The sequence below is a fragment of the Salvelinus sp. IW2-2015 genome, linkage group LG1, assembly GCF_002910315.2.
Source record: "Salvelinus sp. IW2-2015 linkage group LG1, ASM291031v2, whole genome shotgun sequence".
In the NCBI taxonomy this organism is placed as follows: Eukaryota; Metazoa; Chordata; class Actinopteri; order Salmoniformes; family Salmonidae; genus Salvelinus; species Salvelinus sp. IW2-2015.
Genome location: NC_036838.1, coordinates 9264489 through 9280366, shown reverse-complemented (window position 1 = coordinate 9280366; position 15878 = coordinate 9264489). Strand labels below are relative to the sequence as shown.

General features: G+C 43.9%; 1 protein-coding gene across 1 annotated transcript; it reads right to left on the bottom strand.

Annotated features, from left to right (window-relative positions):
* Positions 1-255: 255 nt before the first annotated feature.
* Positions 256-2706, bottom strand: LOC111960638 (heme-binding protein 1). The gene is made up of 5 exons (XM_023982740.3): positions 2499-2706; positions 1827-1918; positions 1251-1392; positions 750-933; positions 256-518 (listed from the first exon to the last, which is right to left on the bottom strand). Exons 1-5 carry the CDS (start codon positions 2656-2658, stop codon positions 344-346), a joined length of 753 nt encoding a protein of 250 aa, XP_023838508.1. The 5' UTR covers positions 2659-2706; the 3' UTR covers positions 256-343.
* Positions 2707-15878: the final 13172 nt, after the last annotated feature.

Here is a 15878-nt window from a genome sequence, read left to right as displayed (position 1 = left end):
CTGTATACCTAATACCATCTTTAAAGTAATCTTGTCATCTGTACCYCTAAAACCAACCCAAGAGCCATTCCTCCCATTTTAATCCATACTCCATCCCCATTACAGGAATCATCTGGGTTGTGTTCATTAGGGCACGCAAAAAACAAACATTTTTTAAAAACATTTTGCACTGGAAACTGAAAATGAGTGTTGCTTATTGGACCAAGTCCAGGTAGTCCCTCCCCGTTTGTCCCTTTTATTCCATTTAACGGCCAATGAACGCGACCCTAGAGGCACAGAGGGGTGGTGGGATAGGGGGGTGTCGGGATGATACAGGAGGGGACAGGTGGATGTTATAAGAGATTTAGGGGTCTCGTCGAATTAACCAGATCTCGTTCCTGCGACAGGACACCCCAGGGTTGTCATAGACAGCCACCATGTAGGAGTTGCGATGCATCTCCTCGCTGGGGCCCAGCATCTGCCACAACAGGTTAATCTGAGGCATGATTGTCTCCTCCGTGGTGGTGCCGAAGAACGTCCTACAGAAGACCGCATTTGTTATTCTTGTTTAAATAAATACTATCATTACTGCTATTATCTGATTATTTTTTACCTATAGTATTTTAGCCAGATATCTTACCAATGCAAAGTAGTGTGTGAGTCTAGCTAGTACGTATCCATTATCTATAGAAGTTAGCACTATTGTTTGGGTTGATTCCCCACACACAGATTATCGTATCGAAGTCAGCCAGAGGTCGGAGTGTCCTTACCGGGTGATGACTCGTAAATCCTCCCTTTGGAGTATGGTGATTTCTAGGTCAGTTGGCTGGGGCGGGTTCGCCTGGAACTCAGCAGGCAGGTAGTATGCGGTCAAGATGTCCTTCTGAAAGCCATTGCCGTCCTCCAGCATTTGGATACTGTTCACAATGGGTACAGTCATTCCCAAATAGCGTCCTGTCGATACAAGAGTGTGCTATTATAATGACTCACTGTTACCCTGTCTTACTATACACTATATTTAGGTCTATGGTAAGGATTAGGATTACTGATGTAAGTACAGTAAGAATGACTAATTAATATACAATAGAGTCTAGGCCCCAAATCAATAAATTGTAGATACACTGTACTTAAGGTTATGGTTAGGGTTACTGCTGTACGTACAGTGGAACAACGAGTGATTACAATATAGTTGTAACAATGAGTGATTACAATAGATTTTGCACTATACTTACATCAATAATTACACAGTAACATGAACACTAAGCCCTTACCGACAGAGTTCTCCTTGCAGATGAATTTCATGAGTTTCATGAAGCCCAAGGAGATGCTCTGCTCGTACAGCTTCTCCCCTTTAGTGATGCACGCCCACTTCCCTGCAGGGTACACCCTCTCCTCAAACAGCACCTCGCCCAGCTGCAGAAATAGACAAACACACACTTCGTTATCCAGGGAATATAAGAGATCTTTCACTTCACTCTGCACTCGAGCAATGGCATGGATGCTCAAGCTGAAACACACACGCGAGCACACACACACACACACACACACAACATACATTGCACTCAAGCAAATACATGGACGGTCATACGGCAACACGCACACAGATTTTACACACCACATTGCACTCAGGCATTTACACAAATCCGTTTGAACATACACACAGCTTTCATTATTTATTTACTTATTTATCATTCAAACACTCAAAAGTACATATTTTACTACAGACTTTCCTTCACTTCCTGCCATTACATGATGGATAGACGACCCAGAAAATGGAACAGCCAACATATCTGCCATTGTCATCCTGACCTAAGATTGGTAATAAGTGGAAGGGACACATACTGTACCTTTTCATGCTGAGAGATGGAGGCAAAGGGGACCTGCTCTCTTTCTTGGGTTTGGTTCCGTCGCGTCATCTCTTGAATTGGTCCTGTCATTTCTATCAAAACAACACAGAGGTCCTCTTCATTTATTTTAAAGTTTACAGAGAGCAGCCTGAACGCAAACCTCACTGGTAAAAACCTCACCGGAACCAAGTGAAGTGGGGGGATATTCGTCATTGGCTTATGCTTTATAAACGGTACCCAGGGCTAATGTCAAGTATTCAAGTCTCTAGGAAAATGGGCCTGCTCTAATATCTACAAGCTTCTTACTAGACCTCAAACTGATACCCATTTTGAGTACGCCATGATAGAGACTTCAGTACACACACTATAGCAATCAAGTGATACTGCTGTATTGCAGACGGTTTGGAATGTGGAAGATAAAACAATGTGCCGTAAAACAATGCACCGATATTGTTGAAATGTCATCATCATTATCTGGGACTTGGTTTCGCCGTCTTTGCTTATGGACAGGATGTAGCAACTAGAATCTGAGATTTTTAAATTTCAACTGTTGGAAGAAACCATGTCCTGTTGCAACGAGTTTGATTTCTCAGATTGATTGTCTCCAAATACACTGCTGCCAAGCAACTACCTCGAATGGGACTGTTTTACTCCACCGCCTATCTCGCTTACCTCGGGGGACGGACACCTGGTGTGTGCTGGCGATCGCCTGCCAATGGGTGTACAGCCTCTGCTGCTCGTCGTCCTCCATTGGATCAGGGTTGTCAGTGATGTCATTGTCCAGTTCCTCGTCCTCCAATCCGTCGAGATCCTCGAGGGAGATTAGTGCCATTGTTTTCGTCCACAGGCCGGGTAGATCTGCAAATACAAGACCAAGAAGACAAGTTTGTTACTTCTCCTAGAAATAGGGCCATTGTTAACGTGCATTTCCAGTTGACCTGGAAATAACTAGGCATTTAGGCCTACTAAGATATGACTTGGTTGTGGCCTGGCTGGTCTAGTGTTAATGCCGCAGCCTCCAGCACACCTCTACAGTCTGCATTGGTACGAATCGGGCCTACCGCCCTTTGACACAACCTCTCTCCGACTTTCCCCACTGTCACCCTCCTTCACTAATTGTTCAATAAAATCAGAAAATCCCATATATATATATATATAGGGGATGTGGTATGTATTATGGTGGCTGTGAGAGTGCAGGTGGAATGAGATGAATATAACAAGATATACAGATATATAGACTCCCTGATGGCGTCTTCGAGTATGCGCTCATCGGAGGGTTTGATGCGTACTAAGTTGACACACGAGGAAAGCAATCTATAACACGACTCACGCGCATACGCTCGATTACAGACCCTCGCACTGGTGGAAGTATCAGACATATATATTAAACTGCTTAAAGAGCAGGTATATATAGCGGGAGCATACATGCACAGGGATCGGTACATTATGTATTCTATTCGATGCTCGATGCTCCCGGTGTGCGATGATGAACAAGATATTGCAATGTTCTCCGGGCAGTCCTTACTCAACCACATAGATGGCATAGTTTTAATCTCGTATCACCACTGCCACACCACGGACCGTAGCGCACGACGGTGACTCAGGCACTGAGTCTCACACCTTATGATATCAACATAGAGATTGCAGTCGGAGAGGATTTATATTGTTATGTAGCGAACTTCGCATCCTGCTGCTAGTGTTCCGAGAATATTTCAACCCCGAATACATTGATCACAATTGCGCACTACGCATCTCTTCCTCCGTACCATAGGCGCCGAGCCTGATGAGGGGCCCAGCTACGCCGTGCTGCACTCCTATATCACTCTTAGAGTCCTGTAATCTGTATCAGCTTAAATATCGCTGTATTTATTCCTCGTCCTCTTCTGGCACCTCTTTCACTGGTTCACTGGCAGGCAAAGGCTTTATACACCTTCTGAAAGCGCCACTAACACAAGACACAGACACAGACACACGAACACAAGACACAGACACACACACACACACACACACACACCACACACACACACACACACACATAACCCGCACACCCACGACTATCACAGCACACACACAACACCATCACACCACAACACCACACACATCTATTCCCTCACTCCACACAACACACACACAACCACACACACACACACACAACCGCACACCACACACTCGGCACACACAGCCCCCTCCTCTGCTTTATACGAGAGATACGATGCTCCTTCAGTCTCCCTAGAGTCTCTGTGTGTGGCGATATTACCAGCCTGTTGATGAGTAATGGGCCCCAGAAGTACTCAAAGCTTTGAAAAATAAACTTAATCTAATTTGGTCCTAATGCGTGTGCGCGATCTTGGCAATGCCAGTATTGGCTGTCTATGTCAGCGCTGCACAGCAGAGAGAAACTATAATCAACCAATATCACAACGTAACTACAGAAACAAATACAAGCCACAAAGCCAAGCAGTCACACACAAAACACACACACACAGCTTCCTAACCACCACCTTATACCTTACCAGACAAGCATTAGCCTACGACCAACCTATTCAATGCTGTTCACAATCTTACTCATGTGCATCTGAGAAAGTGCATCCAACTATCCAGTTGCCCTACACGACAGCACACCAACATCTCTCTCAAATCACACCACTCTCCAACTGCCAGATTAAAAAACACTAAATGTAAGATTCACCATCCTCTATCATTCCCATCGCTTCTCCACTTCGCCTCGCATCCCTTTCTCGTGTTACCATGTCTCTCTCTATTTAGCTCTATCCGTGATTTTCCTCTTTCCCTTTCATCAGAGGCTGCCAGTTTTGAGTCATTAGATGGAAACCCAAGGGGCCTGCACAGAGCCCCACTCGGACCCTGCCACACACACCCCCTGCTGCATTTGTATCTTCACCAACATCAAACCACCACCTTGATCTGATCTCATATGCCACTCCATTCTATTAGTCACTCAGCCTAGATCCTTGGGGAAGGGCCAATTATTACATCAAGGGTCCATATTCAGATGAAAATGAAGGATAATTTGGTTGTCAAATCCTTGAGATCCAGTCCTGTTGATAGAAATGATTGTGGGAAAACTACACTACATGACCACAAACATCCGCTTTCCAAAAATCATATGCATTAATATGGAGTTGGTCACCCTTTGCTGCTATTAAACAGCCTCCACTCTTCTAAGGATGGATTGACTCCATTAAGAATTGTTGGAGTACAGAGTCGGACTAGAGCGGGTAGAACATTGCTTCCATTCAGCCATAAAGAGCGTAGTATAAATAGAGTGTCGGTCCGGTGCAAATGGTTGTTGTCGGTGCGAATCAAAGGGCCTGGCTCGACAGTTGGCTTTCCTCAATTCATCCCCAAAAAGGGGTTCCCTGTTTGGGATTGAGTCCAGGGCTCTGTGCAGGCCAGTCAAGTTCATCCCAACATCACGATCTTACACAAACCGAATTTTCTGTATGGACCATCACATTTGTGCCACGGGGACAATTGTCCTATTGAGCACTGAATAACAGGAAAGGACCTTGCCCCAAGCTGTCTTTGCCTACATAAAAATGAAGAGTAGGGAAGCACAAAATGCCACTCTAGAATGTCACCTTCGTATCCTTAATGGCTGTCTAAGACATTTCCCTTCACTGGAACTAAGGGACCTAGAACCGAACTATTGAAAAACAGCCTCAGACAATTATTCCTTTCTCACACCAAACTTTACACAGTTGGCACATCCGGACAAAAAACACAAGAATTCGTAACGACGGAACTGTGCCAGATACGGTCGTAAGTGTGATTCACGCACTCCAGAGAACGCGATTTCCACTGCTCCAACGAGTCCAATGGCAGCAAGGTTTACACCACTCCAGCCAAACGCTTGGTATTACTGCGTCATTTGAAACTTAGTGTACTGTGCGGCGGTCTGTCTGTCGGTATGGCCTCTATGGAAACACATTGTTCAATAGAAGCTCCAGTACACAACCAGTTCTTGAACTGACTTATGCTTCCAGAGGTCAGTTCGGATACTCGGTAGTTATGGGGAGTGTTCGCCGTTCTGTGAAGGCTTGTGTGGCCCTGCCTCTTCACAGGATTAAGCGCCCCACTGTTGGACTGCTATGACGTTTGCACACTTCACGAATAAGAGCACTTATAGTTGACCCCCGGGTGGGCAGGTCTAATAGCTCAGGGCAGATAATTTCGAAACCGAACTGACTTGTTGAAAAAGCGTGGCATCCTATGACGATATCACATTGAGCTCTTACAGTAAGGCCATTCTATGCACCAATGTTTGCATACTAGTGGAGATTGCCAATGGCTGGGAGCGCTCTAGAGAACTTGCGATCTTTGAATATACCTGTCAGAACGGAGTGGCTGAAATTAGCCGTAAATCCACTCATTTGAAAAGAGTGTCCACATACTTTTTGTAATACTATAGTGTATATAAAGTCATCCATATGAATAGTTGGTGAGTCAGCTAAAGTTTGCTGGCTGACAGCTGAATTTACTATGCATTTATGAATGATGGCAATTATACTAATTCATCCCTCTAATCTATTGCGAGTACCTACAAGGGCTTGTGCATATAATAAGCACTCTGGCAGTGCAGTTTAAAGACTTCACCATGGGTAATAATCTTATTCTGCAACGATCTTGACTAATAACAATATCGTTTAACTCTCCAAAGCCTCCCCTGTGTGTACGTCAAGAGAGAGATTTCAATTAGTTGTCAGAGAGTGAAGAGGCGAAGCCGAGAGGGATAACTAGCCAAAAACTCCTGTCCTGAGTTACCCATTTTTTGGCCTCAAAAACAAAGCGAGGAAGTTTTTGTGTTAGTGCGAGGTTCAATGAGAGGTGTCGAATTTGGTCAACAAAAAATAGAAAGTGGCTTATGTATTGATACATGCTGGCTGTATCTTGGACTCGAAATAAAAGTTCCTCCGTAAATGCTAGTAGTCGTGCTACACACATAAGTCAGTGAGTCTATTGATATGATAGTAAACGAGGACAAATCTATCTTATGTGGACACCGAGTCACTTTGAGCATAAGAAGACTAACGGGTGATTGTGATGGAATTTTCCCGGATTTCTAATCGCCGGGGTTGCATTGTTCACCCGCACATCATCTATCATTTTGGTCCTACTCTTCAGTTGACAAATGTTCCCACGCTGAGTCGTTGTCTCGCGACCTGAACTGGAAATTGTGGCCTTCCATTTTTTCAAAGACATTTACAATATATTAATCAATAGAGAAGTTGGCCACGTGCAGTCATGCCTTGGTGCACGATATACATGGATTAATCCGTGATTAAGATTGTTCACTAAAACCAGCTTTAATTACTCCTCAAATTCTCCCCTCAAAGCTGCTAAGACTCTTCCCTCCCCTTCGTTCTTACCCCATCCTGATCCATGCCAATGCTGCTTCTACCAGCTGGTAATTCAGTCCATTCCACTATAGTGTACCACATGGCTTGTTCTCAATCTCATGTCTCCATATACACAGCTATCGCATTGATGCCATCTGTTTGCCATCCATTCACGAGTGTCTACCATTTTTTCGAGGCGGTGTGTTATTCCTTCTACCCTATCTCTCAACACTAGACTTGTTACTTAACACGTTAGGGAAGGTTTTTCTTAAGGTTCCCTCCCTTGTGCTGAGGAACCCTCGACTTGGTTTAGCTTAGTATTGGGGGGATACTGAACTAGAGGTGATACGTAGGGACAAGAGTAAAGATGGAGCGAGTAGGGAAATTGGTTTTAGGAAGAAAGGGCTCCAGTGGGATAACAGTAAGAGATTTGGCGGGAGGTATTTGAGGTTATAAAACGTCGAATAATGCATTCTCATACCACTCTACACAAATTACTATCAGAGCCACATAGGGTTCTCGATAGGTGCGTAAGATCTGAACCTTAGGTATTTTAAAGATAGTTACGTTATCGCTTGCTTACATTCGATTTAATCTCGGATGCACCATCTTGTACTGCATCTGATTGTACGTTCGATGGTCTCGATCTTTTATATACCCACTGTACAGGCCTCAGCCACCCAAAGCACCGTCAGAGGACTAAACCAGTATATACTACACCCGAAGACTTAACTTGCAAACCAACAAAGCAGAGATTAGATTGGTTCCACTCTCAGGCCATAGCAAGGCTTCACAAACAGAGAACACTTCCTGCGTTATTTAGATGATCTGCGAATGGTTTCGTGTTCTGACGCAGGGTGACAGGGGAGGGCTATACACTTGCAAGTCGAGGGTGGAGATTTGAGGGTTTAGCTGGTTTGGACTTTAACATCGTATCATTTATCATCGCGTTCGCATCTCTCTTCTTCTACCTAGGTCACTCTCGTCTGCATCTTCAACTTCAATGCAGTTTGTATGCGCTATCTTGGGACGGCCTTTCTGTGCTTGCGAGGCGGCCTTATATGAGCTTTCGGCACAATTCCTATTCCTTTAAGTCCCTATCAGAGCGGCAGATAATAACGTAGTGGAATCACTAACAGGCCGCAACTTCGACATATTTTCTTCTCTAAGTCTGTCTTTTTCTTTCAAAAATATGTAGGGTGTGTCCCAATGTTGAATTGTGTTTGTCCTTTTTGTGGGTAGTTGTAGAGGAGTGCAGGCGGTGTGGTCTCCTGAGCAGAAAACTAGACAGTTGAGATTAGATTAGATGACCCCTTATGGCATCGACAGTGTGCGAACTCTGGAGTACAGTTACGAGGAACACCGTGTTATATTTGCCGAATCAAACAGCTTAGGGGCCAGTAGATGACCCAAATTAAGTGGCCTCCCTTGATGTTAGTTGCATAGTTCAGGCTGCTGGCACCCCAAATTCGGGACCAAGATCACACTGCACCATTTTGCAACTCCAATAACCAAAAACTCCCAAGGCGAAATGCGAGTCGTGGAAGCAAAAAAATGGGAACATAGGGACCCAGGATTGACTTCGGGGCCCTCACGATTCAATAATCACTCCCTCTCGCTTCCCAATCTTCCCATGTCTTTTCGACCACCTATAATCTTTTTAGTACATCTCTTCTTGCTTGAACGGTCACACACCCAATGCTCAGGTCGTAAAGTGCCTTGGGAAGTAAGCATTTGGTATTACGAAAGAGCATGTGCAGAATAAGACATCTTATCCATGAACTCTCTTTAAACACTGCCCACAAACGGCCCTATTTACTGAACATACGCAAAGCCTTAGGCTCGCTCATTAAGGAGACGATCTCACTATGCTAATTTTTAGATGGAGGATAATTGCGAATACAAACTCTCCCTTCCTCATCAATACTAAAAAATCACATAATCGCAAACGTGGTCTGAGCATTGTCCGCAGCACTCTACAGTCTCTACTGAGCCATGCCCCCAAGCGCAAAGCTTCTTAAGCTCATCAGCCTTACTGCATAGTTTCAAACCTATTCATCCCCCTATGGAATGTTTCTTCTTACTTAAATAATAATACATACCTTATCAATTCCCAGATAAGTGAAGTTCGCTTTCGACGCACACCTCCTCTCGCCCTTCTCGCTCCTACAACACTAATTTAAAAGATACGCTCTTCCGACTAATTCTCATCTCCATGTCTTGGACCTTATGCCTCTCTTCCCAATGTCCCCACGACATCGACGCTGTCAAAGACCACTAATAGCTCCTCGGAGATAAATATCGATGCGCGTACATAGCAGAGCACTAGTACCAATCGCTCCATAGCCACCTGAGGGATTGGCTAGATAGTATCAGTGGCCGTGTATCTCAATGGAGAATGGGAAAAGCTGCAAGATGATTTACTAATACAATCGTACAGACATAGACGGGTGTTCCTATCCTTTAAATTTATGAAATTCAGGCCTAAGGTATAGTCAGTTCGTCAAAAATTTCTGCCAGCTATGCTTGAGACCTCCGAGTCAAACTATAAAGTGGTCCTTATTGGATGAACAGATGGAAGAGTCATACATTCAATTTAATCGTAGGTATAACAAGTGGCAAAGGGGGGTAATAAGTGTACAAATTGGCTGGATAAAACATTATGGCCATTTAAGAGCTTTTAATTCCTGGATTGGAAGAGGCCCTAATGGGTCCACACTCAAACATTTACAACATAGCTTAAACACAGGCGTAAATCGGGAGCACAAGCTCTCTAGCACTACCATAGGCAGGTGCTCCTACAGTAAAACTTCAGTGCCTCTGGTCGAAGCTACAGAGTGCCAGTAGTCGAAAGAACTGTTTGTGTGCAGTCGGTGGACACTCCCGATTTGCGACTCTTCGTCTGAATCGAAGGACTGAATCGTGTCGAGAGGTATGAGCTGCCGTGGCCTCCATTCGGTCTACAAGAAAATGAGATTAAATACGAGATCGCCGCGGAAGTCAGCCATACGCATGACACCAACGGGCGCCCATGGGAAAAGTTGTACTAGCACACCACGACTCTAAAGGTCAAATGCGCCATAAGCTGGCTCTGAATCCAAGCCGGGTTGGCGCCTTGGAGTAAAAACACCATCACTTTAAACACAGCTTTGAGCGAGCCACTTTCAGGGCGCTTGGCTGACTTGGGACCGCACCAGCGAGCCAGTGGCGCAGCAATACGAGACATGAACATGCTCTCCTAGAGCAAAGAACGTATGTGTGACAATACACGCAGACTTCTATCGAAGAGCAGGGCTCTGCGCAGCCATTGCTCTCACATGAATCGGGACTCCAGAATATTTCACTCACTTCTTCGGGTCCTCCATGGATGTTGCCCGACATCTTATATATACTTAAATTAGTCTACTCTATTAGGATCGGCGGAAGGAACATATGTCGAATAATCTGTGGTTCTTTCAAAATGTGCTGTCCATCTTTTCTTGCTTTTCATCTCCCCTCAAACCCTAATTTTTAACACCTTCATTCCCACTTCCTGTTCTGTTTACAGCACTATGTCACAATGAATGTATTATGCATGGTAAAAATCCTTTTTGGGTGCTCGGAACGTAACGCATTCATCGCCTCGCAGGTATCCAGGCTCAATAGGCCTGGATCATCTCAATGAGGAGTGTTTGACCTGGACAGGGCAGTCTCTTCCCGATTCCGTTATCACTGCGCTTGGTCCCGGGTGTTTCGTGTTTTTGGTGTGGTTTGGTGGTGTCGTGAGTGGTGGGGAAGCTGTCCTACTATACTGCGCTGGTGTTTGTCCCACTTTTCTGTTCAACTGCGTTATATTTTGCTGCTTAGGTATATGTATTTATCTTATTCTGTCTTGCTTCTCAGTGGAGGATCAGAGATATGCCTTTGAGATTACTCTTCCCAGACGTGTTGGTCTGGTGCCTAGTCCATCAGTGGTCGAGTCCGATTTGCTGTCGCTGTGATCTTGTGTGTTACTCCGAGTGCCGTGGACTTGCCTTTTCGCAGGCCACGCCTCTGACTCAGGCCGTGCTTGGGTTTGCCGACCAGCCATTGGCTTGGCTTGACCGCTCTAAGGTCCGCTGCCATGCATAGCGTTTTGGCCCCACACCGGTGGTGGTTTGGCATCGAACGCCGATGTGGTGTCCGCAACAAACGCTGACACTCAACTCAAGTATATCTGCCCCATTATGAAACGACGAGCATTGTCAGTTTTTGCATTCTGTAAGTGTGAGTGTGGAAGAGGGGTGAGGAAATGATTGGTGTTCCTAACAAAATGAAAAGCCACTGGGGGTCTGACAAACTTGGATGGAAAATGACTGAGGATAATAGTGGATGAATTTTGCCACTCCTATTTTGCCATATCTTTCAGTCTAAGTTACTAGAATGCGTGTGTGCTCCCAGGCTTGGAGGGAAGCAAAGGTCATTCCGCTACCCCAAGAATAGTAAAGCCCCCTTTACCTGGCTGAAATAGCTGACCAATCAGCCTGGTTACAACCCTTAGTAAACTTTTGAAAAGAATTGTTTGACCAGATACAATGCTATTTTACAGTAATCAAATTGACTACAAACTTTTCAGCAGTGCGTATATGGGAAGAACATTCAACAAGCACAGCACTTACACAAATGACTGATGATTGGCTTAGAGAAAAATTGGAAAGATTGTGGGGGCTGTTTTGTTAGAACTTCAGTGCGCTTTTTGACATTATTGATCATAGCTCTTATGTGTTATGGCTTTTAACCCCCTGCTATATTGTGGATAAAGAGTTATTAACAGAGGGTGTTCTTTAATGGAAGTTTTTCTCAACATAATCCAGGTAGAATCAGGAATTCCCCCAGGGCAGCTGTCTAGGCCAATTTACTTTTTTTTAATCTTTACTAATGACATGCCACTGGCTTTAACACTTACAGAATTGCAAGTTAGTTTCTTCGAGTAGGTGGGTGGCAAGGATAATTTAGTAAAAGCATTGTATTTGGGACAAATAATTGACTAAACCTAAACTCAGCTAAGTCTTGTAATAAATATGTGGAATTGAGCAAGTTGAGGTGACTAAACTGCTTGTGCGTAACCCTGGATTGTAAACTGTCATGGTCAAAACATATCTGATATAACAGTAGCCTTAGAGGAGAAGTATACAATATAAGGCGCTGCTCTGCCTTAAACAGCAACTATCAACCAGGCAGGTCCTATAGGACCTGGTTTTGTTTGCCCTGGACTACTGTAAAAATTTGTGTGGTCAAGTGCAACAGAAAGGACTTAAGGAAAGTTGGCAATTGGCTACAGCGCTGGCCTTGGATGTACACAGAGAGCTAATATTAATAATATGCATGTCAAATCTGTTTTTATGAGAGGTATTGACATGTTGAATGCACCAAGCGTGTCTGTTTGAACTACTGCGCACAGCTTGGAGACCATCGCATAACCCACAAGAACATGCCACCAGAGGTCTCTTCACAGTCCCCAAGTCCAGAACAAACTATGGGAGGCGCATAGTACTGACATAGAATCCTATTCCAACATACAAGTAACTGATGTAAGCAGTAAATTAGAATTTTAAAAACAGATAAAATCACCTTATGAACAGAGGGGACTGTGAAGCAACACAAAAACCGTAGGCACAGACACATGTATACATAACACAGATAACATGCGCATATACATACAATGGATTTAGTACTGTAGATTGTGTAATGGTGGAGTAGGGTCACACAGTGTGTTTGTGAAATCTGTGAATGTATTATATTTAAAATTGTATGAACTGCCTTAATTTTGCTCGACCAGGAAGAGTAGCTGCTGCCTGGCACCAGCTAATGGGATCCATAATAATTACAAATACCTTACTGTAAAATATGGTGGGGTGCTTAATGTTATGGGGTTATTTTGCTTCGCACGTGGTCCTGGGGCCCTTAAGGTCAATGTTGGCCTTTGCATTGGCCAAGACACTAGCATTCAGTAATCCAGTGTTTGTATACTAATTGGTTGAACCTCACTGCAGGAACAATAAAATAGTGGAAGCCTCATCCAAGCTCAGTTTTTGCCAGTGTTGTAAATTTAGACTAATGAATAATGATACGAGATGCTCAGAGACGAGGTTGGGTTAGGCACAGGGGTGGTTAGTGCCAGATCGCCTGTTTTTTACATGCTGAAATAGTTCAACTAACGTAGCGTTGGACACTTGCGCCACATGAAATAAAGCCCCTTAGTTCGTCTTCTTTGCATAATGTTGTCATGGAAAATAATTTATATTCCAATAACAACCAATCAGCAACTGAAAGTTGGCATTGGTTGACTGGACAGTGGCTGGAAATACAATTAGATTTCTAAAGTAAGCCAAATAGTTAGCCAACATTATACTACATCTAAAGTAACTCTGAAGTCAAGGTTTTGTCTGTCAAAGATTGAAATAAAAAACTGCTAGTTATTCACATTGTATCAAATCTTCCCACGCTTGCTAGACCAGGGTTCAATCCCCGCATTCATATATCCATGTTTCTCCCACTTGCCTGTATCCCATCTGATTTCCTCATGATCTTTTAGTCCACGGACATTTTTAGCCAAAACCTGGTTGCCTCTGCCAGGAGGCTGATACTTGCCGCAAGTGGATCTTCTAGCAAGCACAATAACCAGCACAACTAATCCTACAAGAAATTGTTAATTACCATTTATTATTTTTAAATGCAATAGCCAATATGAGTCCCGGACCCATTGAAAGCCTGTGAATTGCAGATTGAACATAGGTTCTGGACAGATTCTGTATGGAGAAATGGTCTAAGATCCTCCATTGTGTTCGCCAATCTCATAAAACATTTGAAAAAAGGCTGTGTCGTTATTTGCAAGGGGAGGGTGCTGGAGTATTAAAAACAGGGGTGCACTATAATTGCCTGTCTTATATCGATTTGTATTATTTATACTTGTTAAAACAAAATCTCTCTTTCTCTGAGCAATTGTATAGATAAAATTATAATTGTAAAAAACAATATTATAATGCTCAGGTATTTGTTTTATTATTAATGTTTTGCTGATTTTATCAGGGTGCCAATAATTTTGGACCTGACTACAATACTTTATCTGGTTTTAGACATTCAATTAGGGATGACCGTATGGATATTCTGGACTGTTAACCAATATCATTTATTTTATGGCCTTCTGAACACTATAGCACAGATAGAAGATGCACCCAAGTTGCTATGTTCATAAGATTATTAAGACAAATTGTGAAATTACTTAAATATCTTTATTTTTTTATTACACCTTTATTTAACCAGGTAGGCAAGTTGAGAACAAGTTTCATTTACAATTGCGACCTGTCCAAGATAAAACAAAGCAGTTCGAACTACAACAACAGAGTTACACATGGAGTAAACAAACATACAGTCAATAATACAGTAGAAAAATAAGTCTATATACAATGTGAGCAGATGAATAAGGGGGGTAAAGGCAAAAAAAGGCCATGGTGGCGAAGTAAATACAATATAGCAAGTAAAACCTGGAATGGTAGATTTGCAGTGGAAGAATGTGCAAAGTAGAAATAATGGGGTGCAAAGGAGCAAAATAATAAATACAGTGGGGAAGAGGTAGTTGTTTGGGCTAAATTATAGATGGGCTATGTACAGGTGCAGTAATCTGTGAGCTGCTCTGACAGCTGGTGCTTAAAGCTGTGAGGGAGATAAGTGTTTCCAGTTTCAGAGATTTTTGTAGTTCGTTCAGTCATTGGCAGCAGAGAACTGGAAGGAGAGGTGGCCAAAGGAGGAATTGGTTTTGGGGGTGACCAGAGAGATATACTGCTGGAGTGCGTGCTACAGGTGGGTGCTGCTATGGTGACCAGCGAGCTAAGGGGACTTTACCTAGCAGGTCTTGTAGATGACCTGGAGCCGTGGGTTTGGCGACGATATGAAACGAGGGCCAGTTAACGAGAGCGTACAGGTCGCAGTGGTGGGTAGTATATGGGCTTTTGGTGACAAACGGATGGCACTGTGATAGACTGCATCCAATTTATTGAGTAGGGTTGGAGGCTATTTTGTAAATGACTCGCCGAAGTCGAGGATCGGTAAGATGGTAACGTTTTACGGGGTATGTTTGGCAGCATGAGTGAAGGATGCTTTTTTGCGAAATAGGAAGCCAATTCTAGATATAACTTTGGATTGGAGATGTTTGATGTGAGTCTGGAAGGAAGTTTACAGTCTAACCAGACACCTAGGTATTTGTAGGTGTCCACATATTCTAAGTCAGAACAGTCCAGAGTAGTGATGCATTTGTGGCCTGCTGGAGGTCATTTTGCAGGGCTCTGGCAGTGCTCTTGCAAGGCGGAGGTAGCGGTCCTGCTGCTGGGTTGTTGCCCTCCTACGGCCTCCTCCACGTCTCCTGATGTACTGGCCTGTCTCCTGGTAGCGCCTCCATGCTCTGGACACTACGCTGAGACACAGCAAACCTTTTTGCCACGCTCGCATTGATGTGCCATCCTGGATGACTGCACTACCTGAGCCACTTGTGTGGGTTGTAGACTCCGTCTCATGCTACCACTAGAGTGAAGCACCGCCAGCATTCAAAAGTGACCAAAACATCAGCCAGGAAGCATAGGAACTGAGAAGTGTCTGTGGTCACCACCTGCAGAACACTCCTTTTTTGGGGGTGTCTTGCTAATTGCCTATAATTTCCACCTTTTGTCTATTCCATTTG